Source organism: Centrocercus urophasianus, unplaced genomic scaffold, assembly GCF_019232065.1.
Source record: "Centrocercus urophasianus isolate 14NV4802_14NV808 unplaced genomic scaffold, USGS_Curo_1.0 seq_13, whole genome shotgun sequence".
Lineage (NCBI taxonomy): Eukaryota > Metazoa > Chordata > Aves > Galliformes > Phasianidae > Centrocercus > Centrocercus urophasianus.
This window is the reverse complement of record NW_024884475.1, coordinates 15,467,912-15,494,876: the sequence shown is the minus strand read 5'-3', so window position 1 is coordinate 15,494,876 and position 26,965 is coordinate 15,467,912. Positions and strand designations below refer to the sequence as shown.

The following is a 26,965-nucleotide window of genomic DNA, read 5'->3' as shown; positions in this document are numbered from 1 at the left end:
CTAAATTTTGGGGAGGAAATTCTCTGAAACATGTTAAAAGACATAAGGTTTGAAAGCTGCAAGGTTTGTTCTTATTACAGTTGTGTTTTATTAAATTAACATATTGAAGACCAGAGACATCGCTTACTTGGTCTGAATCTGTGAAGCATAGTTTTGAGTTTCTGTTCAAAATATATTACTCCTGGACCAGCTTGTGTCTCTTGGAAGGAATCTGGTGGAAATGGAAAGATACATGGATGCTGTATAGTGTTTCCAAAACGACTTGATAAGAAGTCAAAAAGGCTTGAAAAGTGAACAATTAGTGAAGACATCACTCGTTCAACCACCTTTCAGAATATTATTGACCTCTTCACTTAGTCACAGCCACTCATGTTCATGGTTTTTAAGCACCTAGTTTTTGTAAAATGGAAATTGAGCAGCATTCCAGCTATGGGTCTCTCACCTGTGGCTGTTGACAAGTACTGAACAGCCAGATGGGTGGCAGATGCTGCTGAAGCGACTCTGAAATCTCATCTTCTGCATTTCCCTATGCCAGTTTGTTGTGCGAAGCCCCAGAGCAGCAGCAGCTTCTGACCCGCTCATCTTCAATTAAAACAATCTGCCTGTTGCCAGAGTAAAAGCCATACGCCAAGTGCACAGATGGCAGTGCCTGCTTCCCTCACTTAAAGTGACAAATGAACACATTTTTCTTCTTTAGCACATGAGAAAGATCTCCCATTATGGTCATTTAACTGATAAAGTAGCATTCCCATTGATGCAGACTGTTTCAGAGTACCATAACGTGACTTCTTAACCACTTGTTCAGATCTCAGTGATTAATCGTTTGCATGCAGCAATAGTAATGAAAATGAATAAAGATATTCTAGCCTATACTTTCAGAATTTCCTTTCAGGTCTAGTTGCACATATACTTAATCTTCTAATTTACCCCATCCATCCTGCCTCCCCAAAAAAGTTCGAAGTGATTTGAAATTTTAATTTTAGTTGGTGTCAAAATATATCTTCCAATAATTATTTTCACTGAATAAGATGTGCTTACTATGAAGATGTGCTTACTATGACACATTTTTATTGTTTTAAATTGTAGATTCCACAACTTATGCACATTTTCTGTTTAATGCATTTGACACTGATCACAATGGATCTGTAAGTTTTGAGGTGAGTGATACTGTTATATCTTTCTCTACATTTTCTTTAATGTTTTAATATTCTTTGCAGTGAAGCTGAATGTGATTGGTTATATTATATGGATCACATAAAAAGACTCAAGTTTTTGACATGGTAACAAAATTGTTATTATTTTACAATCGTATATCCCAGAAATGTAACTCAAACCAAGCTATGTAACGTTTTTTGTAAATTTGCTCATTAAAAGGTAAGTCAACTTATTCAATAGTTGCATAACAGAATCCTTATCTTTTCCCCTGCTTTCAAGATGAGAAAGACTGTGATCCAGCTAAAGTTGCAAGGATGATTCAGACAAAATAGGATTGCTTATACACTCTGTTATTTCCAGGAGGAGGTTCTACAAACATATATAGTATTTAAAAGCACAAATGTTTAAAACAAATTCTTCCTCCATTTACCTGCCCAATCTGTTTTTTAAAAATTCTGTCTTTCCCTGCTGAGGCTGATGTCACCACCTGCGAAGGCTGACGTCACTGACACAAAACCATGATAAAAAAGGCAACTCCCTGCAGCAGTTAAATGAAAGCAAGTGGTGCTGAAAAGAAGCCCTTACTTTAAGCCCTTTCTTTAAGAATTAAATGTTTTGCTTTTTTTTTCAATGGACAGATGGTATCCTTACAACCTGAGATTGGTTTGGAATTCAGTTTAACTGCTGGAAATTTGTTTAAATGCTCTATATATGTTTTTATTATTTGAAGGAAAATCTTTTTTAAAATTTTTTATTGTTTTATCATTGATGTAATATGGAAGAATCCTTGCCAAGCAGATGCACTGTGATTGCAAATCTAAACCTCAGCTGGGAACATAACCAGAGCATTTTGTGGGGGATATTTGCATTTACTTGAAAAACACAAACCCCATCTGCCTTCTTCCAGGCAGCTGAAATCAATGGGCTCCATGTAAAACTGGAAGCAGAAATGGAGCTTTTATTCACGTCTTCTCTATGAGGCTAATTCTACAAGGAATCCTGGTAATATCAGTAACAGCAACAGCAGTGCTGGAAAGTATTTTTAGCATCAATATTTAAGAAACATTTCTGCTGTTTTCATTAGGGAAAATGAGAACAAAAGAAGCTTTTGTAATCTTTGTAGACAATTTGTTCACATTTGTATCTCAAAGACAAAGCCTTAAGAAATGAAGTAGATGTAAAGCCTTTTTTAAATAGATTTGAATATCTCAAGTGCAGCTCCATGTACAAAAGAGCTTTGGAATAGAGGAAAATAGGAAAATAAAAGAAGTGGCATTTTTTTATCATTGCCAGAACAGACATTTTCCAGTGTACTTTGGTACAGTATCGATTCAAATAAATTGACCCAGACTTTGATCTCATTTGCACTAATTGTAAGCCCAGTGTAATTCTAGTGCAGTCAAAAGACCCTGCTTCAGTGTCACTGTGCCGTGTAGCAGCTTCATACTTACAAACAGTACAGTAACCACTCTAAAAGCATCCCTCTAATGTTAAAAATGTTTAGATTTTTTCTAACCATGTGAAAGTAGCTGTGAATCGTGGGTTTCATGAAATGGGAAAAATCACATTATTTTTTTTCCTGATCCTTTTAATCTTAGATACAACCATATATTTTCTATACAAATCTACACTCCAGTTAATTCCCATTAACCAAAAAAAAAAACCACCCAAAAAACCACATAAACCAAAAAGACACAGAAAACCCACTGGCACAAAGAGTAAAGGAATGGTGGTGTGATTTAAAAATTTGGTGAACAAGTAATGATTCATTCCAGACTTCTTTTTACATCACAGTGTAGGACTAAATACAGTTTAGTATAATGGTCTGTGATCTGTGAAGAAAAAATGCTCTTCGACTCTCTTCTGTGTGAAAAGGACAGGAAAATTTGATATGTAAGCAGCCAGTTCTTCACATGGCAGTGGGGATCTCACAAGAGTTCTGATACCAGACAGTGTAAAACAGCTACACATAAATACAGTTCCTCTCAAAAGCAATTCCTGCAGTTCATTGGTGACCCTTTCTGTCTTAACTGCATCTGTGCCCCACTATGTCTGTAACTAACGTTCCCTGTTAGACCCCTTTAATCAAAGTCTTCACAGGTACTGGGAGGCTCAGTAGGGAGCCAGAGGATTGGAAATAAAGGGCTGTGAAAAGGAATAAAGGCAAATATCAAAGAACCCACACTTGGTGTGCTTCCATGGCAGACTCCATCTGAGTTTATTTGCTGCCCTAACTACTATTGCTCCATTGTAGCATTCTGTATTGCATCACTAGCTTAACACCATAGCTGCACCACTCCTGGCATGCACCACTCCTTCCACCATCCAGAGACTTTCACTGTTTGAAGATCTAGCCCAAAACACTGTGTGGATTCAGTCTATGACCACTGAATCTAATGCTCTATTTCTAAATGGTTTTACTATTATATTCTTAAATTTTATGGAATTAAATATGTAGAAAATATATCCTGTCCTAAAGGGTCCTTATGCAGCTCATCATAACCTCCTTTCGTGGTAAGTCCTTTTTATAGTTCCTGAACCAGAGAACTCCAGAGAACTCTCAGACAAAGGCAGTGTGCCTGGATTGATCTGGGTATGATTCCCAAATGCATTGATGCAATAGGGAAGGAGGTGACCCAGTCTTGCAAAGCTTGGAGCATACACCTGGAAGATTATGAGTTATCAGGAAGACTACTAGCGTATGAGTGGGTGCCTCAAAGAAAGGAAGAAAGAGAAATAATAAGGAAAAGGAAAGTAGATATTATTTAAGAATCATCAAATGGCTTGGGTTGGCTTAAAGTCAAACTAGTTCCAACCTCCTTGCCATGGGCAGGGGTTCCACTCAGTAGATCAGGCTGCCCAGGGCCCCATCCAACCACCAGGAATGGGGCGGCCATTACTTCTCTGGGCAGCCTGTTCCAGTGCCTCACCACTCTAAGCATTGGAATAAATCACAGAATCACAGAATTGTAGGGGTTGGAAGGGACCTCCAGAGATCATCGAGTCCAACCCCCTGCCAAAGCAGGTTCCCTACAGCAGGTCGCACAGGTAGGCATCCAGGCAGGTCTTGAACATCTCCAGAGAAGGAGACTCCACCACCTCCCTGGGCAGCCTGTTCCAGTGCTCCGTCACCTCACTGTAAAGAAGTTCTTGCGCACATTTGTGCGGAACTTCCTATGCTGCAGTTTCCAGCCGTTTCCCCTTGTCCTGTCTCCACTCACCACTGGAAAGAGTCCGTCCTCGCCATTCTGCCCCCCAAACCTTAGATGTTATAGACCTGGATCAGGTCCCCTCTCAGTCTTCTTTTCTCAAGGCTGAACAGACCCAGATGTTGCTGATGTCAAGAGTTGTTAAACATATGGTGTCAAGAGGTGTTAAACATATTATTTTAAGAAAATAAAGTTATTGGAGACCTCTGCAGAAGAATTCAAGAAACATGGCATCAGAAAGGAAGTAAAATAGTGCAGAAAAATATGAATAGTACTGAATCAAAAAGGCTAATTGCTAATGCTGTAATGTGATCAAATCTGTTCTAAATTTCTCAGACATTTTAATTCTTTATAGCACGCTGTTAAAGAGCTGTTTGGAGATTTGACTCTATGACCCTCAATTAGTCCTTGGGATGTAGACAAGATAAGTTGAGCAAAACTCTTTTCAAGACTCGTGTATTAATTTACCCCAAAGGGCACATGTTCTAGTAACACAGAAATTTATGACAGACTAAGAAAACCCAGAGCATACTACTGGAATTGTTAAAGACTGAAACTGTCAAAAGAGTTCTGCTTAACAGATCATCTAAGGCTGTGATGTCCTGTTTGCTTTACTCCGCTGGGTACACATTCTTTTCTATTGTTCCTGTTATAAGGAAATGCACGCTTAGCCAAAGGCAATACAGAATCATTCAGCTTCTGTAGTCTCTGTTTTAGTGTTACTCTAAAGAATTCCTGTATTTCTTTAACAATAACATAAAAATGCACATTTAAATATAAGCTATTGAATTATTGTGCTTAACACATTATAGGGATGATTTCACAGATGTATGGGTATACAAGCTTATCAAATAGAAATAAGTGGAGGAAAAGTTTAGGGAAAAAAAGTCACTGTTTTAAAAAATGCAGTAAATGAGCTAAGAAATGCAGAAGACAGATGACAGTGCAGCTTGACTACTATCTTCTCTAGTATGGACGATGTTCATGCAATGTAAATAAGCTTTGTGTTATGGAAAGAATATTAACTGTTGTAGTAGAAATGCTGTCACAGCCTGAACAGTGATTGAGCACCTGGTGAGAATGCAGGCCCAACCCATGGCAGCTCAGGTGCAAATAGAGGAGGAGCCAGAATCCACTCCCAGACCTCATTTAAGGGCTGGCAGTGGAGGTGAGGGTATCTCTCTGGAGATCACTGCCTACCTGGGGCCTTCTGAAGTTAAGCAGTTTTTCTTCCTTTGTTTCTGCGTCTATGGGGCTTGTTCTCATTTGCTGTAGCCTCAGGTTGTACCTCTCTGTTATTACTGCTGTACTTTCTATCATATTTTAGCATTACAACTGTGCAGTAAAAATCTCATTCTAGCCCTGGAGTTATGTAAGTATATCAGTTCTCAGAATTGCTTGTCTGCTGATCAAGGGCATGGTCTGAATAATCTTGACTAATGTTAATTTGTCAGTTATCCGTAGCCAAACATGACATGTATATAATTTCAGCAGTTTTCTTTTTTTACTTCTGTGGAGTAGATGTAAAGCAGTAGAGTATTGGTGGGTAACAGGACCACTGAGGTGGCACATGAATGCAAAATAACTGCCATTCCCTATTGGATTTCCAGTGAAAGATTTAAGTATCGAGGTAACACATATTTAGTTTTTAATGCTGACTGCACACGATCCAACTAAGAGTTCTGAGAACTATATATTCTACCTCCAATGAGGTATACATATAACAAGAGTGTAATGTATCCTCAAAGGATAGCTAATCCAAAATTGGTCTCCTGTGCTCAGATTAATCTAACTCCTGCTTAAGCTTTGTTCTGAGTCATTACACCATGGGGTTTGCTTTTACTTGGAATTAGTTCAACGAAGACTTCTTACGTGAGGCATTTCAGAGGATGAATCCACTAACAGAAAACAGTGGCTTATTTTATAGAAAATTGTTAATTACTGGTGTAGTATACAGTGCCTAGACTTTTAATTTTTTTTTTTTTTAAATAACCAGCAGTTCTTAACATTTTCTCTGTCAAGTGAAAAAAATAACACACTTCTCAAGATTTCTGTGATGCTGATGTATTTGTCTGCATTTCTGAGTGTTTGTGAAATACTGCTCCATTCCAAACTTACCAAGACCATTTGTCCATTTAGGATTTTGTTATGGGTCTCTCAATTTTACTCCGAGGGACAGTACAGGAGAAACTGAACTGGGCTTTTAATTTGTATGATATAAATAAGGATGGATACATAACTAAAGAGGTAAGGTCTACTTTTTATACTAATACTGAAACTGAAGGTTGTATACAGAAGTATTGCTTTGAAAGAAGATTGGGGTCAGAAGAACCACTGTCAAATCAGACCTGTCAAGGGATAATGTATAGCATATTAAAAAACTAAATTTGCTTTTTTTTTTTTTTTTTTTTTTTTTTTTTTTTGCATTTTAAGGCATATACCAAAATTGAAAAATAATTATCATAAACTTATATATATACAGAAACATGTATGTATAGAGTACAGCAGATGACTTGCATCTGTAGTTACTCTTACATTTTTTGTGATTCCTGCTATTAACAAAATCCAAAGCTTTTGATAAAAATGGAAAACTCATTGCAAGTGTGCGAGTTTGCGTGTGGGTATTTCTTCTTTCTCTTGAAAACTCAGTTGTATGAAGGTCTTGTGTTAACCTGCTGCTATAGAATTCTTTTTCCATTTACTTATGCGTTAGATTTTAAGAGACTCTTCCCACAGTGAATGTGCGCATATTCTGAATCACTTAAAGTATTTAAAATCAAAAACATTCATCTGCATGTGCTGAACAAGTAATGAAAGCCAAACCAATGTGCTAGAATTCCTAGTGATACTCAGTACATTCTTGAAGCTGTTCAATTACTAAATAACAATGTAATTTTTTTCTCTAAAATGCTGATAAAAGAAACTATGTTTTCTGAATCAAAGCACAATATATAATGCACCCTGAATTGCACTTTTTTTTTTTCTCTTCAGGAAATGCTTGATATCATGAAAGCAATATATGATATGATGGGGAAATGCACTTATCCTGTTCTCAAGGAGGACACACCTAGACAACATGTGGAAACATTTTTCCAGGTGGGTCAGGTAACAAAGGGAACCAAAAAGCTGCTCCATTTGTAGCTGTAGAAGGATTTTTTTTTTTTTTTTTTTTTTGCATTGTTGTAATAGTTTTGCATATCCTATCAATTTTGTTATTCTTCTCCATGGTTCATCCCAAGGCACTTGTCTCTCAGATCTACTCACCCTATGTTGCCGTTTCAACAAGCTTTTCAAGCTATTGTATTATTTTCTACATTATTATAGCATTTTGGCCTAGTTGTTCCCTAGGCCAATGTGTAAATGAAATGAATGTTAAAAATGACTTTTAAAGTAGATTTCAGGAGCGTAATCATACATTTCTGTTCTTTCTGAACAGAAAATGGATAAAAACAAAGATGGAGTAGTTACCATAGATGAATTCATTGAGAGCTGCCAGAAGGTAAGCAACCCGTGATGTATTGAATCCATATCAGCTGGCTACTGCTATCTTACACTGATTTTATTTTATTTTTTGAGGTGACAGAATAGCATTTCATGTGCAGATAGCATGTGCAGAATAGCATTTCATTCATAGTTAACAGCAAAAAGTTTTTTTTTGCATTCAGTTAAATATTTATGTGTTCTGGGTAATACTCCTGATAAAATCAGCATACAGTCACAGCCATATATTACTTGAAAAACTGTCACATATAGGAGTGTTTCCTGAGCTGTATGTTTTAGGGAGAGTGGAAGCAGCTTGCAAATCGTTGAATGGCAGGAGTTAAAAGCAGGCAAGTTTTGTGGTGTTGTTTGTTTGTTTGTTTTTCCAAGGCAAGCCAGTAAGAACAGATTGTGATTAGTAGTTACAAGTGTTTACATTGTCCAGGTGGCCATTAATTTCCTTCAACTGTTGAAAGCAGCTCCCTGCATTTTGAGCCAGGATTGAGAGTAAACATGCAGCAAGAACTACAGCCTGTTTTCACTCCTCTGCCCTTGGAAACTGACTTGCTTTCACACCAGAGACAATGTGAGGAAGGATGCATTTTCAGAATTTTAAGGAGATACCATTAATGCATAAGGTGAAGAATGCAAGAAAAAGAAAATACAAAATAATGGTACTGACTATTGGTGCGATAAGAGGTTATGTTGTTACATACTGCAAAATGTTGCATTACACCTCGTGGTAAGGTGGCCTTGATTACATTATACAAATTGATAAGGCAAAACAAAACCTGTGCTATTTGTTGCAGTGAAAAATATAAGGAATTGTAGTTGTGTTTGGATGCAATGTTAGCCTTCCCAGGATGGCTGATTAGTGTGAAGCTGTCAAGAGATCAAGAGTATGGACTGTGTGCATTGCTGCTTGTGTGCATTGTATTCTGACACCAAGAAGTGAACAGTAGAATGAGGGACAGGAAAGAACAGCGCAGTTAGTGGTAAATGTATAGTGATATGGAATATGGAAATCAGAACTGGAAATAGCACAGACGTGCTAGAATTTGTGTATTGTTTTATATATCCTTGGGATTGCTCTTGTGATTTAAAAGGAGCAAAATACAGAGAGGTCACAACCACACAGTGGTCATTTACTGACTCTTTTGACTTAAGGGTATATAGAAGGAAAAAAAAAAAAAAAAAAAAAAAAAAAAACACACCACAGCTCTAATTTGGTGTGTCCTTAGCAATGGGTACTGGGTAGTGTCCTACCTGTCAGCAGTGTTGTATCACAGTGACGGTGGTTCTAGCTTGTCAGTCTTACTCAATATGAATGACAGGTATTTGCTCTGCTAATACTGCTAACACTGATCATCTGAAACAGAAGTTCATCTCCCAGCTGAGGTCTGCAGAGTTCTAGAAGTTACGTGAAAGACTTACCAGAATATAGTGATAATAGTAATAGGCAGATTGCTTCATTTACAAAGAAAATTAGTACCTTCAGTAAAGAGTTGCCTGTTCTCCTTTGCCAAAGTGATTCAGTTTCTCACTTCTGTTAGTAGATTTCTTATTTTGCTCTTCTAAGTATTCAAAATAAGTGATTCATAGGGCATCTCTCTCACAACGTGACAGACACCATTCTCTCATCTTAGAGAGCAGGTTGTCTTGCTGCTTTGCTTGATGTGGAATCCAAATGATGACATACAAAATATATGCCCACTTTTTCTTTTTTGTCTTTAGACTTACTAAGACCTTTCTTTTATTAACAGCTCTGAGCTGCAAAGTGTTTAATTTGTATTTCTGTCAGGATTTAGTTTCAGAAATGAGATTTGGGTTTTTAGTTCAACCTGAGTCCTTCAAGAAAATTTCTTCAGGAGCTGTGGTCTGTTAATGTGGCTTCAACTTTTTCAGGATTACACTTGTTCCAGAGGACAGCAGTGGCCTCTTCCTTTTAAAATACACTGTAGGAAATTGTTTTATTAATAAATTAGTAGGTGTGAGACTGATCTAGAAAGAGAATGTTAAACTTACTTTCTTTTCTCACTATGCAGTGATTTGCATCACTCCAGAGTGTGAAGTATCATCCTTCATGAATATATAACAATGCCTAAAACAAAACTGAATAATTCTGTAATCCTTTCTATAGTAAACTCATCTGTTTTGATTCTGGCATACAGTGTTTTTATAGTCTTTTTTAATAGTCCTTCTGCATGCTCTTGTGCTATGGAAAAATAGCATATATCATCATAATAACCCTTCTTTCAATATCTTTTTTCCAAGCTGCAAAATACTCATTTTAGTTCAATTTTTCTGAGGAAACCAACCCACACTTTAAGCTATCCTTGGCACTCTACATAGGGTACTGCTAGTTCTACTGTTATCTTTTTCTTACCAGAATCTTTTGTTGCTGAGTCAGGACCAGGGTTACAGCATGCCTGCAGTTCCCTAGACTTTGATGTCTGTCTTTGTTTCCTCATCTACAAGCCATCCTTTGGTATACAAGCTGATATTAGATCAAGTCTGCTTAAAACATTCCCTGCTGGTTTTGCATAACAAATGATTCTACCTCAAGTCTTGGAATGGGAATGCCCATTTATCAACATGGCAGCAAGAGCTGCATCTGGTGCACATAAAAATATGCTAGAGGCACACAGGAAATGTTCACAATTATCTACATTCTGTTCCAAGCTGCAAAATGAGAGTCAAAACAGTGCAAGAAAACAAGTGCTGCAGAACACTCTCAACCAAACTCTAAAGCTAAGATCACTTCTAGTGTGGATCTTATAGTGTGGCATGCTTTAAAAGCAAGAACTAACACAGCAGGGCATATTTAGAGAAGCTCCACTTTCAATTGCTGTGATTTATTTACTTAGTTGGTTACTTGGTTGTAGCATCAAGGGCCTCTGTGTTCTTAAACACATACATAACTGTCTCTTTCAAAATCCCGTCTTTGTGCTGAGTACTTGTTTGGCGCAACTATCATTGTGGTAGCACTATACGGTCTAAGGAATATATCTAGTTCAGGACTCTGAATTCATAGTCCCTGTGCAGAGGATGGCCTCTGCCTTCACAAAGTAAATATTAGGACATTATGTAAGGAACTACAGAGCATTCAGTCTTCATTGAGTATGGTCTTGGTTAGGCACCAAGTATAAGAACCTATCTTTCCTCGTGGAAAAAGTAGGGATGGCAGAAGTGTTTCCTCTCAATCCTATCCAGTTCTTTCTCCTCTGTCCTTTGGCTGCTTGGTGTTGCCTCTACAGACCTTCCCCCGATCCTTACCCATAGACACTCAACTTTATCAATCCCGAGCTCTTTAACATCAAAACAGTCTTTAATATAAAGGGCCATGCTACCACACTTTATTCCTTGTCTATCCCTTCTGAAGAACTTATAGCCATCCATCATAGCACTCTAGTCATGAGAGTGGTCCTACCATGTTTTCGTAATAGCAGCTAGGGCTGATGGTCAGTTGCTTCCAGCTCCTCCTGCTTGTCACCCATGCTGTGTGCATTGATGTAGTCATCTGCCTCACTCCCAGCTCAAGCATCGTTCCTCTAGGCTCATCTCTTGTGAGCTCTGTTTTGTCCCCTTCCCCTGTCGTAGCTTGTTTAAAGCTCTTTGGATAAGCTCTGCTAACTCCTGCACTAGGATACGTTGCCCCCTATATAGGTGTGTTCCATGGACGGACAGCAGGCCTGGGGCTGAGTAAACTGCTTCTTGATCAAAGAACCCAAAGTTTTTGCTTTGACACCAGCCTCTGAGCCAATTATTCATTGCTTGTACTTTCGATGTCCTTCTCTGCTCCTGAAGGTAAAGAACAAAAGATCACTTGAGCTCCCACTCTTTGAACTGAACACCCTAAATCCTTGAAAGCTCTTTTCATAGTTTGTAGGCTTCTCTGAGCAATTTCATCACTGCCCACCTGAACTATGAGTAATGGAAAACAATCAGTGGACTTAACCAGCTTTGGCAGTTTTCTGGTTATGTCCCTGATCCAGGCACCAGGAAGGACCCACTAAGGACCCACTTCCTGATGGCTCGGGTCCAGCCTGCATACAGGGCCGTCCATTCCTCTGAGAAGGGATTCGCCCATCATGACCACCTTTCTTTCTTTCCTGACAGGAGCAGTCAAAAGACAGGGAGGTGATCATCTTGCCTTAAGCTCCCTCCTAGGCAGATTCTCCATCGCCTCACCACTCACCTCTTTCAATTTCCAGCGTCTAAACCTGTTTAGAGGTAGCTGGAGAAGTGGGCTAGCTAGGCGGAGGGGGGAAAGGGGGAAGCTCCTGTGATGCTGAGTCGGGATTCTGTTCCACCCCTCCTCATCCATCAAGTCTGTTCAACTGTGACAGGGCAGGGGGTCAACTACCTTTCTGGGGCTGTTTCCCTGGCACCCTTCTCTCTGGCATGCCAGCGACTCACTCCACCACTCAGTCATCTTCTGCTCACGCTCTCTGATGGTCCTTAGTGTCCGCACCACCTCCTCGAGTTCCACCACCAGGCTGAGCAGCTCATTCACTGCTCACACCTCACACAGATGGAATCTCTGCCATCCTCCCCAAGCACTCCCTGCAGCTGGAGACTTGAACAGCTACCTGTTGTCTGGTGGAGACCATGTTTAGACCTGCAGTCTCAGAGACTGCCAAGAGAAAAGCCAGTCTCCTGAGCAAGGAGGGACAATACTTAGTCCTCAGCACTTGACCCACCTCCCAAAGCTGCAAGCGCCATATGGGCAGCTGTGCTCTCTCACTGAACCTCCCCATTTTCAGTGGGCAGTGACAATGTTACTCACCCGGGGTGCTCTGTGTGCTACTTTAAGCTTATTATCAGGTGCGAACATCAAGGGCAGGGGATGACAGTTCGTAGGGTCTTTAAACTGTGCCACTAAACAAGCTAGCTCTACTGCTGACTCAGGAGCCCACCCACAAGCTGCCAACTCCCCAGCAAAAGCACAGCACTGTTGCTGACTACAAAAAAAGCCTTAAAAAGAGCTCTTTTATTGGCCCTTTTTATTCCAGATCCCTTGCCCAGTGCAGACGTACCTGCTCTGAAGCCAGAAAAATATATATATATATATCACTACAGTGAAGACCAGCAATTTATAAATTGTCCTCCCCCTCTACCCTCATGAGGCCACATTTTGAATACTGTGTCCAGTTCTGGACTCCCCAGTTCAAAAAAGACAGATGTTCTAGGAGTCCAGCAAAGGACCACAAAGATGATAAAGGGCCTGGAGCATCTCCCATATGAGGAAAGGCTGATTGATCTGGGTCTGTTTGGCCTGGGGAAAAGAAGACTAAGAAGGGATGTGATAAATGTTTGTAAGTATCAAAAGGAAGGTGGGAGCCAAATGGATGAGCCAGGCTCTTCTCAGTGGTGTGCAGCAATACAACAAGGAGAAAAGGCCTAAAACCTGAACATAGGAAGTGTCAACAGTTTACGGGCTGGCTCAGCCCAATTCTGTGACTAGCGGGGGCAGAGGGACCCACAGATCTGCGCCTCTGGAAAGGGGAAACGGGGGAACCCGAATAATTAAAAACAGCAGCAATGATCTGAGGAGAAACAAACTGATTTACTAAATATGGTATCAGAATGCAAGATAACACACAATATACAATATAACTAGAATTGAAACTAATAAATATAATGAGAGAGAGTGTCCGAAAGGTGGAAAGGCCTCACCATAACACTGAGGTGAGATGTGCAGTCAGGTCGAGCAGGAGAGAGGAGAGCTGAAAAAACAAAGGGACATAAGGTGACCGTGCCAGGGTTGTATCTCCTCTCTGAAGATAAAGTGTTCCAGGGTATGTAGTTCTTCTCTTCTGGACAGGTGCCCGGAACTGGAGCATTAACACTTTAATGCCCAGTGCACTACATGATGTTATAATGTGGAATACTGACAACCAAAAATCGTAAAACTGTGACAGGAAGTTTCTTACTAACAGGCAGAAGCACTTCCTCATGGTAATAGAACATTGGAACAGATTACCCTGAGAGGTTGTGTAGTGTTCTTCATTCAAGTCCCAGTTGGACTTCTACCTGTGCAATCTAGTGTAGGGTACCTGCTTTAGCAGCAAGGGTGGACTCAGTGATCTCCTGAGGTCCCTTCCAATCTCTGAAATTCCAACATTAGGAGTATACCCATTAAACACTTTTTTTTCTGCTAACAATTACTCCAAATAAGCTGAAAAACAGGTATTGTCATTACATGTGTACAGTTTGTCCCACCTAATTTCACTATAGATATTTGCCAGCTCTATTTGTGATGGTGTATGATTTTCATGTTTGCTTTGTGTGTTTGTTTTTCACAGGATGAGAATATAATGCGGTCCATGCAGCTCTTTGAAAATGTGATTTAATGAAGGCATTAGGTCAACTACTAATGGACAAATATAAGCAATTCTGCAACATAATCTAAAACATGGGTTTCCCACTTTACCATAAATAAAGTTACTCAGCTTTATACTGAGACATGCAATATGCAAATAAGTCTTTTTTTTTTTTTTTAATTAAAGTTTTCTCCCTAAATCTTTCAAAATTACACATTTTAGTACTTCAGCAGTGGCTGCTTAGCAAGATTGTTCTGAAAAGTCAGTGTTTTATTTCAGACCCCTCAAAACAGAACCTGACATGCGTTTTTATTATCATTCCAAACCTTAGATAATATAGTTTTAATCAAACAAGGAAATTAAATACTTAGTTTTGCTACATATTAGTACTGGATTCAGCTTGGGGTGTTTGAGCATACTTATTAAGTCTCAGCTTCTAATTTACACAGAGACATTACCATGTATTTTCTTTTCATGTTTGTATGGTGTAGTCCTCATATTTTTAATTAATACTTCTAGTTAAAGTGCTATCACTGATGTCCAGTGCACAGCTTGCAGCAATTGCCTTTCACATTTGACGTGCTTCTGTCCTCTTCAGAAACACCTCCCAAACCTAGTAAAATAGGTAACGTGAGAGGAAGAAGTGTTAAACAATGAACACATTGAAATTATGACTGCTTCAGTAGTTCTGTTCCCTAACAAATACTGGTAAGCTTCTATCAAGCATGCTTATCTAGTAAATCTCCATTTAATTGATCATGACAAAAACATCAAGATATTCTACCTACTGTACTTCTAAATTAAGAATCTTCTGAATTTGAATTTTTTAATGAAGAAAACTTAACTAGCTCCTAACACTGTTTTCATGAGTGTCTTGTTGCCTTTAATAAAGTAAAAAAAAAAAAAGAAGTTGCTTTAAAATTTTCATCCCTTTTCAGTGCACAGAATAAATATCACTAGGCAGTAACATCTACTAATGACTACTAGACGAACTAACATCTGTGTCAGCATTTTTGTAGTATCTTTAAGATTCAGGATGAAACAATGAAGCTTCAACTATACAATATTATATACATGTGATAACTGCATTAAACTTTTTAGGATAATTTCTTCATTGAGATTCGAGAAACCTAAATATGAACCTAGATAAAAATATATGTACCTAAAATATACTTATGCCCCTTCCAATACATGTAATTTTTAAGATATATTGTCCAGAGTTTCATGCCAATACATCCCAATAGGTAAAATGCTTTCAGAGATAGGCTGATCTTCATTGTGACATTGCTGCAGAAAACATGAAATGGGATTAATGATGTAGAAAGAATGTTGTAAACATTCTTTTGCAAGAAAAAAATCAGGTATCTATTCTGGTGTAGAGGTGGGATGTTAGAGGCATGCTGAGGCTGCTCTGCTATCACCAGTGTAGGATAAGAGTAGTACAATACATGTACACCTGAAATTTGCTGTAGAGTGTTTGTGTAAACTAAGTGTGCACATTTTGTAAAAAAATAATATAAGAAATAAAGTAAACAAAGAAAAACAAACAGCATGAGCATTTTTTTTTGTGTTGTTAAAGAAGTAGTTATTTCTTCAGATAAAAGATTTCTGCCAACAAAACTTACTTATTTTAAAAAGCTTAAATACATATATATTGACTTAGAACTGTTCTGAATTAAATTTAATGTAGTCAGCCAGCAATAATCTTCTTAATATTCTGAAATCGTTTTCACATGATCAAATATTATTTAACAAGACCCGCTGAACGACATTTTACAATCAAACTCAATTACAATAATGGACAAATGCTGCTCCGGCTTCTGACAACAATGTGCTGGGCAGACCCTGATCGTTCCCTGTTCGCTACGTGTATGGTATGTTCATCTTCATACCTTCAAAAGCTGACTCTCAGAATGTCTAGGTGGGCTCTTACAATTCTGTGTCTAATCCACTAAGTCCTGGTGAACCAGAACAGCATCCACGTGTGCCTATGGCACAGAATAAGTTAAATGTTTCAAAAGCGTATGTAATTTAACACAAAGTTAATTTCCATTTAAGTAATTGAAGCCAAATTATTTTGTGTTCCACAAATATACAAAACATATTATTCAGATCTATTAATGGAAATTGTAATTTATAACAAAATATAAATTTATATTTACTCTGCTTTTGAAATAATATCCAGTGTCTTTGTAAGCATAATGCATACATAAATAGCAGCCAATAGAGAATTAATAGAGTTGTTCATAATCATATGTTCACAAACTTATGGGACTTTCCCCACTCTCCATTATACTGAAAAAGAACTGTGATTAATTTAAGAGAATATAACATACCACAAAGTGATGTTCACAGGCAGTTTATCTTCAGACTTGAACTCACGAATCACTATGGATTTTTTGTTCAGGGGAATACAGAACAATAGGTTGGAATTTTAGATTTGATGACAGTCACCGTTGCCTGGTGATGAAAATATAATGCATTTAAACAAAGTAAGGTGCACTAGCACTACATTTGAGAGTATTCACATCATGTCTATAAACTGTATAATTCATAACTTTTAGTTGTCTTTACCGCTATGAAACAAAATGGTAGAAAATTAAAATGCATTATTTACGAAGAAATTTACTTTCAAAAGAGTTGAAAATAGTACACTGATAAAACAGCAGCATTGTGATAACTAACAAAGAAGAGTGATATTCTGGAAGAGATTTCCAATAAAAGTACTGATCATATACATTGTAACTCATTTTTCTAATAGCTGATAGATTCATTAGCTGTACTATGTAATGTCATTGACTATGATCACAACTTAGGTGCATCTTTCCAGCTTTTTTGTCTTTTTCTCTCTAAGAATTTTAAAAAATGTGCAGAAAGACCACACAGTAATCTGATTGGCAATAGACAATTACTGGACAGAGATAATAATTAGAGGTGGCTTAATGATTTATTGGATCAGCTCTATTATCTAGACTTAAATTCTCAAAACATCAAAACGAAGTGCAATTTTCCTCCTCTTATCTCACTGAACACAAATCAGGAACTTTCACGCTGGTCTGTGATGATCATACAGTCTGCAATATGAACACTCCTATCACCCTTAAATGAATATGAGTATCCCTAAAAAAGAGTGGCTGCCTATTGATTTTACGGTTGCTTATTAAGAAAAAAAAGGCTCAGAAATGGTAAGACCTACATTTAGGGTCCTTACCCTCGACATTATTTCTGTTCTTTATCAACAGTCACTCAATATCATACATGCAACTGCTCGTGGGGTCATTAGAACAAATAATTTCAATTCTAGATGAACATCCAAGCCAATGTTTTCTCACTTTTTCTTCTCCTTCTCGATGAACAATGAATTGTGAAAAAAAAAAAGTTGTGAACAGAATGTTTAACAGTATAATACTTTTCTGTACTTTAATATTTAAGTTTTTGATTTTTTTTAAAATGTGTAGCAACTGAGGATCTTAACCTCTGAGTTAATCAAGATGGGCTAAAATGTGAGCATCTGATTTTCTTAGTAAGTGACCTAAGTACTAAGCTATTAGGGAATGGGCAGGCATCATCAATAACAGCAAATTGTTTCTTTTAGCAAGGGCTAAGAGTGCTGAGGAAAGCACTTGGGCTCAGAAAAAGGAACATACAGCCTTCATCCCGGGTGCACTGAAGGAAGGCAAATATTTAGCCTGAGTCAGGTGTCAAAAGGGGCCAGGAGCAATTTGCATTTAACATTTGGTGAATACATGGATCACTCTTCACGGGTATCTACCCTACTCTATGGTCTGTTCAAGAAGCCCTTATGCTTAACTCAGTGTGAAAATCTACTTCGTAAATGCTACGGTGCCTAATTTGGACTAAGGATTCATATAAAGCATCCTGAATATTAACCCACACCACACCCGTTCTAAACCCTGGAAAAAGACTTTCCAGAAAAGTGAAGAGTTCAAAAGAAAGAACAGAGAGTGACTTATTTAACTACTAAGGATGCATAAACTTCCCACCAAGAAGAATAAAATCTTCCAAGCAAATAACATTGGTAGGGATCCACATGGATGGATGCTGGCTCCACAAAAGAGTTTTTCGAATGTGGATTGATGCACTATTTGAGTATGGCCGTTCAGTTTCTGATGTAGCTATCAGTCCCCTGGAATATTTTACTGGAACACTCTCCTGTGTTTCCTGCTCTGAGATTAAAATAATGATGAAGACAAATAAAAGAGAGAAATAAAAAATGGGAAACAACAGACGCTAACTAGCAAAATATGCTTCATGCAGTGTAGACTTAAGGTCATTTCTATCATCACTTAATACCTCAAAAGGACTGAAACAACTATGTTTACAGTGGACTAGAATTGCCACAGTTTAATTTTAAAAAAGTCCTGTTTTATACAATATTAAAAGCTGTGATGTTAAAATAAGTGCTTCTCTGAACTGGGTTATTAATCTGATAGCCAGATACGGAAGTTGTCTTGGCAAAGATGCATTCAAGTGTACAGTATACACAGTACTGTCTGGTCAACTCACCTTTCCACCATATTGCTCCAACTTTTGTAAAGCAACAGTGATCTTTTCTCTAAATTTCTTGTCCATTAATCTCCTTGAAAGCTATTGGAAAAGTAAAATAAAGAGGTCTTTAACCCATTCACTTTTCTTTGGGAAATGAGAGCCAAAAGAAACATCATTTTAAAACTTGTAGCTGATGTCAAAGTATGGATCTCAGTCAAGGCAGAAGGAGTGAAAAGTTAACTGTTGAGCTTTCTTTGAATTGAAGTTTCTCATCCATTAGCCAAACAGTTTAAAATTTTTTCTTTTAGCAAACAAATTTGGAAGAGGAATCAATACAAAGTCATTCTTGAAGTGCTATCCACATGAAAAGTTAACATGCTTTTCATGTGTACCAAAAGGGATTTACTATAGTGAAAATACTCCAAAAAAATATTGCAGATTCTCTCTTTCTTTTAATTTGCTGTAAAAATTCTATTTGGAAGAAAGCTACGTTAAACCATGTCTGTCTGATAGAGGAGGGAAGTCTACAGAGGAAGTCTACAAAAGGATTCAGTATAAAAATACATTCCCCAATTCAACTTGAAGTTTACTGAACAAAACTTCCATGTGCAGAATTGCCATCTGAAAGAAGTAGAAATATTCTCCTGTGATAATTTATTGGCACTTTTACAGATTTTTGAAAACGTTCACATTTGAAGTGCAAAACTCAGCAATAAACATAAATATTGTTTCAAAACATAGCATCTATTTCACCTCAGGCTCAAAAAGTTGAATCTGTTTTTAAACAGGAAACAATTCAATTATTAATTAATATTAATGATGAAATGAAATATTAATTCAATAATTAAAATCTCAACATTAACAACAGGTTTTGCACAGTTAGAACTTTTGAAGTCACTAGACTCTTAAAGAATGATGGACTTGCACAGAGAAATATATGAACTAATGCATTTAATGGAACTGCTGAGTCCTCCAGTGTTATCTATGCAGATATTACAGTAAACATCTCAACAAAAGTACCCCATAAATACATATAATCTCTTATTACAACATTAAAACTTACATTTGTAAGCAGATGCTTAAGATGGTCGTTAAGAGATGGGCCAACAACAGCACTCAGTTGAACTAAAGCATCTAATCCCCTTTCAAATACTTCATCATCTGAATGGGCCTTTGAGGGAGGGAAAACAAATCCTGTCAAATATTCAGACAAGTGCACAAACTCTTCAAAAACACAATCTCTATTTTATGATTGCATTTTTGTTATTGTACTTTTAATAAACTAAAACTACTGGAAAGCCACTTATTTTTATAATGTTATAAACAGTGCAGAAATATAATACAACTGAATATTGTCTAGATGTAATAATTAAACACAGAGGTTGTGTTTTTTTTTTTTAGAAAGTAGAAAACGAAAGCCTCCACAATTTGTCTGCGAAATTATTGCACGTAATTAAAAAAAAAACAAAAAAGGAAGCTGCTAATTTATGCTCGATATGCAAATAAATACATTCTGCAAGCAAAACTATATCTAATATTTCAATTTAGAAATGTATCTTACGTACAGCGCTGCACAGCTTATTAGGAAGAACTTTTTAAAAATGTGGATATATCAAAATTGGGAACCAACATTTTAGTTGAAAATGTAACAAACTGAGACTAATTCTTAATTAATTCATAATAATAATAATCTTTGTTAGAGGAACACAGGAACCAATGACTTTCTGGCTCAATGAATTTAGCCCTGCCAACTACAGCTTTGTCATCTGCCAGCAACCATCACGCACTTACCTACTACTATAGTGCTTTGTCATCTCTACTGCTCCCATTATCAAATTAATAACAATGACTGGAAGAACAGACAAAAATAATTCTTCTAATTCTAAAAAAAAATAAAATAAAAAAAGCATCTATGAAAATCTCTGCAAGAAGAATAAGACATACCAATGCAGCCTTTAACACAGGAACTAGACGAGGCAACAGGGGAATGGCTTTTTCAGTAGCACCTTCAGCCAGAAGTAATTCTTTAAAACCCTCCTTTGAAACAAATGTATAGGGATGCTTTGTCTCTCTCAGACCCTGGTGCAAATGTAAAACATATTCTCTTAAAAGATATTCTTTTAAACAAACCATCATTTTAAAAATTCCACATAATGGAAGGACAGTGTTTAGATTCTCCTACATCAATTCAAAACATAAAATACACTAACACCACCATGTGGATCCACTGAGTACAACTGTGATCACAAAATACTTATTTTTCTTTCGAAACAGTGAATATTAAAACCTACGTTATGAATGTTGATATTTTAATCACTATTTGTACTTCATTATCTTTAATCTATCTACCCAGAGGAATTTTTCATCAAGGCCATCAACAGAAGATTAGGTTATATTTGTAAATAACTTCCATACCATGAGGGAAAATTAAATAGAAGGTAAACAATAGAAGGAAAGATAGCACCCCCAGCAATTGCAAAAACTGGTGAATGGTACAAATATTCATGATGACCTAAACAGCAGAACTCAAAGATTAAAGTTGTATGGTGGAAGTCTCTCTTGTTTCCTTTACAGGAGCTGCAAGCTACTTTAGGTATTGACAGCTTGTTTAATCTTTCAAAGGAATTGAATGCTCTGGAGGCATTCAAGGCCAGGCTGGATGTGGCACTGAACAGCCTGGTCTACTGACTGGCAATCCTACCCATGGCAGGGGCTTTGAGACTAGATGATCTTTGAGGTTCTTTTCAACACAGGCCATTCTAGGATTCTATGAAAATAAAAGCCCGCTCTACAGAACGCACTATATTCAACTTCTGTTAAGACTCCAGAAACATATTTGGCTATAAATGATGCTGATGAAATATAGGAGTGTGAACATTATAAACAGTGTTTATTTTCTTTAACTTATTTAAAGAATCCTATTTTCACTGTATTAATTCAATCTATTAGCAAGGGCACTATTAATTTAAGAGGTGGGTTTTATACACCCAAAATATAATCAGTTGTTTATACAAGAACCTCCAAACTCACAAATGAATCAAAGTATTTTGTTCAGTGCAGTCTTGTATGTGGACAATAGCTCAATCATAGAATCACAGAATCATAGAATCGCAATGACCTCTAAGATCATCCAGTCCAACCGTCTCCTCATCACCACTGCCACCACAAGCACTAAACCACATCACACAGCACGTCATTCAGATGCCTCTTGAACACTGCCAGGGACGGCGACTCCACCACCTCTCTGGGCAGCCATTCCAGTGCCTGACCACTCCCTGAGAGAAAAAGTTCTTCCGTATGTCTAATCAAAACCTCCTCTGATTCAACTTGTGGCCATTACCCCGTGTCCTGCTCATTGCCTGGGAGAAGAGGCCAAATCCCTCTTCACCACAACCTCCCTTCAGGAGGTTATAGAGTGCAATGAGGTCTCCCCTGAGCCTCCTCTTCTCCAGACTGAACAATCCCAGCTCCCTCAGCCACTCCTCGTAAGACTTGTGCTCCAGACCCCTCACCAGTTTCGTTGCCCTGATTAGGTACAACTACCTAGCTCTTCCAAAATGCTTTGACTAAAGAATTAGAAGTGGCAGTATTCTTGACTGTCTTCATTAGAAAGACAGTCTTTCTGGGCTGAAAGGGACCTCAAGGATCATCAACACACACAAGATCTTCATGTTGCTCTTCCATATATATAGAAATTTTGGCTAGTTCAGCTGGTTTTGAAATTTTATTTGCAACTTAAACAAATTATATTGTAAAATGCAATGGTTCCTTTTTTTCATAGCACACTAAAGGCAACTTTCACTAAGCACGTGAAGTAGTTATCTAGCTCCACTTCCTTAAGGGCTAGAAAGTGCCTTGTAGTTTTTGTACCCCTGTACCTCAGGGAAAGGAAATCCCTATGGATTCATGGTCAGTATTTAGATTTCTTAAAAATAATAATCACATAGTTGAAGTTGGTGGATAACCTTCAGAACAAGTATTCATTTTTACCCTTATCTGAGCAAGATATACTTACCTATAAACTGACATTTCAGACCACTTCCCTTCCTTGTCCTAAGTGCCAATGTATAGCTTAACAAGGAATATATAATGAATATTAAATCACTGCTGCAACTAAGTAACTGTCAGTAAATCATCAGACCCCTAATAATACCTTAGCTGAATTTTCCACCTGTAAGAAAGTCTGACTAATTCCGTGATTCTCAAGTATGAATCTAAAAGTGCAAACACATCCAGCTCAACTTAAAGGGTTAACTCATGTAACAGATAAAAAAAATCTAGCTTTTTGATGAGCACAGAGGTTCAAAACAGCCACTGCTTTATACTGCTGAATACAAACTAGTACTCACAACACACATATACAAAATAATATAGCAGTACCTATATACTATAGTATACTATTAACATAAAGTCCTAAAGAATTAGCATTTATATTATATGGAAATTATATGGAACCTGCTATCCAGCAGGTTCTCACTTCTGTGAAGAGCCATCTCCAAGAGCTATTTGAAGCCTGAGTAGCAAGCATGAGTGTACAGTTGTGACAGTTCTATGCCGAACTATGCTGATGATTTAAGAAGCACAATATAGGTAACTATAAAAAATAAGATCAACAAAAGGTTTAAAACTGATTATCTATCGCACTGTCAATGATAATCTAGAGTACACGGAATATGCTTCAGATTTAGATGCAATCTCCTGCTATTAGCCTCTGAGCTTTTACACATAGATACTATGCTATATTAAAGTTTATGTTTCTAGCCTTTAATAATGTTGAGAAAGTTTCAATAATGTTAAATGTGCCCATATTTCTTCCCAAATCCATATGTAGACAAAACAAAGTCAGTCCAAATAGCTCAGAATGCTTGAAGGAGAAGGTAAGTCCAAAATCTCTCAGTAAATATATTACAAGGCCTGCTCTGAAAGAAATATCTCCTATCTTATTATGCTGGCCCACAATGTCAGAGGTGGATGTTGGTGGTAAGGCAGTAGAAACTGGACCTTCCCACTAAGCTAATATTCCCTTACACTTTTTTGATGCTTGACAGATGGCAACAGATGGGGCAGAGCCACTGCTGTGATGGCACGGGGCAGAGGCTGGCCACAGTGCAAGCTGTGCTGGGCCGCATGGGGCCCAAGAGTTGGAGATGTGTGTCTTAAGTGATTCTTAGAAGACCCAAAGTGACTCTAGCTACAGTTAATAGTATGCGTCAAACATTCACTCTGTGTTAACATTAAATATAACATCAGAGGAAAAGAAGACAGAGCCACACTACTTTCAATGTACACAGGTACCAAGTGCCAGGGTAAGAGGCAGTAGGCAGAAACTGGAACAGAAGAGGTTCTATTTGAAAACCAGTAGAAGCACTTCACTGTATAGATGATGCAACACTGGAACAACTTGCTCTCAGTGCCCCTGCTTGAGCAGCAGTTGGACAGATGGATCCATTGGTCCCCTCCCACCTCAAACATTTTGTGATTGTGTGATAACAGGAGGTAAAAGCATCTTGGAAGAGACAACCTCACTGCCTGAGCCAGAAAAGCATCTACATAAAGCTGTTGGAATGTGATGACAAAGATGGTTTAGGTAATACTACACAAGCATAAAAAAAATTTTGATTTCCATTTCTTCATAGGTTTCTGATGAAAGAAATCATAACAGTGTCATCCATTCTTAATATTTAAAACACTACTTTTCTTTGCGTTTATCTTTACATAAGCTAGGGTTATGGACAACTACAATGAAAGAAGGAAATATCAAAGCATTCCTCCTCTTCAGGTGTTAACAGTTCTTAAAATGTAACTGAAATGCATATTAGAATCATAGAATCACCAAGGTTGGAAAAGACTTACAAGATCACCCAGTCCAATCATCCACCTATCACCACTAGTTCTCACTAAGCCATGTCCCTCAGTACAACATCTAAACATACCTTTAACACCTCCACCACCAGTGACTCCACCACCTCCCTGGTGGAACCCCACTCCAGCACCTGACCACTCTTTAGAGAAAGCTGTACATCCTTGTCCAGCCTGAATCCTCCTGGCACAACTTGAGGCCATACCCTCTAGTCCCATCACTAGCATCTAGTTCCACAACACTTGACTCTGGTGACTCCAAGAAAAAGGATACATCTGTTGCTGAAGTACATATATTTGTTTTAGAGATTGCAGCATGTGGTCAAAAGAGGAAAAACCATCCTTCAATGACCTACACAAACAAGCAAAACTCTCTGGAGTACAATATAGTACAGAGGAATGTCTGTGGACTACAGTGGTCAGAAAGGAACAACTGCTTTTTATCTCTTCTATCTAAGTAAAAAGGACTTTTAAGCAAAAGTTACTGTGCCTCTTTCACGTAAAGAATTTTTTTTTACCCCCCCTCGTATTTAGTGGTAGAAAAACAGTGAAACATTTGCAGTGAAAAAAGAGCACAGAAACCCACCAGCTGTCTTTTCAATGACCAGAAAACAAGTAAGAGAAAAATCTAACATAGCTCCACTGGTTTTAAATTACTCTTCATAGTACCCACAATAGATTTCAGTTGATGCTTGGAGGTGGGCCCTTCTTTTTACACAGCGAACGCTGTCAGGACCTCCAATTAAGTAGAAACAGCCTATGACAGCTCAGCCATTTTATGCATAAAGATCACTGCAAAGTCACACAAAAGACAACAATGTATTTTGACTGAAAGTGAACTGGAATTCAGCTAAACTGACGACTGAACTGTGAATTTCAATGCTTCCAAAAGATACAAGACAAAGAATCAACAGCTCTCCTGTGTGCTCTCTAGCATATCTACTCTTTCTTAGTCCCAAGCAAATCCAGACAGTGAATTTAGTCCTATGTAGATATGGTGACTATTCAATTGGTCTTATCTACAAGAGTCATGTTTTCACAGTCCCTGGATGACTTTTTTGGACATCCAGACTAATGTATGTGAAAGGTGTGTACTGGAAAAACATATGATCAAAAAAAGAAGAACACTTTGTGTGTGTTTGAGAGAATTGAAATCCTACTTTTTTTCTCCTCAGAGTGTCCATATCTCAGATAAATGCTTAGGTCAGAAAGGAATGGGCTTGCTTTTACTTTCTTATTTAACTTTGTGTTTGAAATTAGGTTTGGAGACTGACAGTACCTTAGTTCCTCCTAGAATTATTTTAATTAAATCATGAAGAAGTAGACTGGCATTATTTAGGAACATGTAGCTCTGAGACATTTTTACACATCCCTTGTTGTCACCTTTGTTTTGGTGACCCTGACTGAAGTCCCCTTGTGAAAGTGTTCTGACAGCCCCAGTCAGTTTTGCATGCTTTTCATGACACCAATATGGTGAGGCAAAATGGCCTTTGTTGCAAGGAGCACACCCTTCTTAAAGCTTTTCCCATGCCTTAGGGCTACTACAGTTATCTCTGACCAATGGACATGTGGCATGTCTTGTTTCCTCCTCATTTGGTCTAACCTGTTCTTCTCTCTTATCTTCAAGACATTTGTTGCCATGGTTTCCCAAGGACCAAGGGGCCTTGGATCCTGGCGACTGCCACAGCCCATTCAGTTGACTACACCTTGTTTCAAAGAATAAATCATAAATCATGAAGTCCAACTACAATAGCAGTTAAATAACAGAAGCTGATGTAAAAATGTAGCTGACTACATTCACATAACATTTCAGCACTACATGGAATAAATACTGTATGCTTATTTTCCCAAGAAGACAGTTTACCTCTGCTAGAGTTACAAGAAGAGGATCAAAAGAAACTGTTTCAAGAGGGCACTCCCAGTGCAGTCTGTGCTTTACTGATCCATGCATTAACCTATGTAAAGAATTAAAGTTGAAACAAATTAACATATAATAATACACAATTTATTTCTAACACTACTCATATTGAACTATTGCCATTAGTTTTTTAAGACTATTATGCCATTGTATACACAACCTCAACATGTACTGCCCTCCGTAATGAAATGTGTAAGAGCACCTAGAAGTGCAATTATTGCAGTTTTCAAGATGGCAGTTTTCAGAATTATAATCCCTACCACAAAGAAATCAGAAAATAAAAGTTATAAGAATTATAGACAGATCTCATACAGACACAGAAGATGCTCCCTTTGTAAAGCTACTCATTTTAATAGCTGTCAATAAACATTTCCCTCAAATCCTAACTGATAAGAAAAAAACCAGCTGAAACTGAAAGAAAATTATACTGGAATTCTTCAGTTGATCCTGTATAAATGAATTATTTAACACATGTATATATACATATATATATATATATATATATATAT

The 26,965-nt window shown here is 37.6% G+C and overlaps 2 protein-coding genes across 4 annotated transcripts in view; one reads left to right on the top strand and one right to left on the bottom strand.

Annotated features, from left to right (window-relative positions):
• Positions 1–15,714, top strand: part of KCNIP4 (potassium voltage-gated channel interacting protein 4) — a 281,459-nt gene extending 265,745 nt beyond the window's left edge. For all 3 annotated transcript variants that reach the window (XM_042812623.1, XM_042812624.1, XM_042812625.1), the window contains 5 exons: positions 1,087–1,157; positions 6,504–6,611; positions 7,356–7,460; positions 7,801–7,863; positions 14,153–15,714. In XM_042812623.1, coding sequence (XP_042668557.1) covers positions 1,087–1,157; positions 6,504–6,611; positions 7,356–7,460; positions 7,801–7,863; positions 14,153–14,200 — 395 coding nt within the window. In that variant the 3' untranslated portion in view covers positions 14,201–15,714. The remainder of the gene's footprint in view (positions 1–1,086; positions 1,158–6,503; positions 6,612–7,355; positions 7,461–7,800; positions 7,864–14,152) is intronic.
• An 828-nt stretch (positions 15,715–16,542) lies between these two features.
• The window catches only part of PACRGL (parkin coregulated like), a 15,938-nt gene continuing 5,515 nt past the window's right edge, over positions 16,543–26,965 (bottom strand). The window contains exons 4-8 of the mRNA XM_042812627.1: positions 26,403–26,493; positions 20,624–20,758; positions 19,743–19,850; positions 18,698–18,778; positions 16,543–18,357 (exon numbers count right to left, since the gene is read on the bottom strand). Coding sequence (XP_042668561.1) covers positions 18,328–18,357; positions 18,698–18,778; positions 19,743–19,850; positions 20,624–20,758; positions 26,403–26,493 — 445 coding nt within the window. The 3' untranslated portion in view covers positions 16,543–18,327. The remainder of the gene's footprint in view (positions 18,358–18,697; positions 18,779–19,742; positions 19,851–20,623; positions 20,759–26,402; positions 26,494–26,965) is intronic.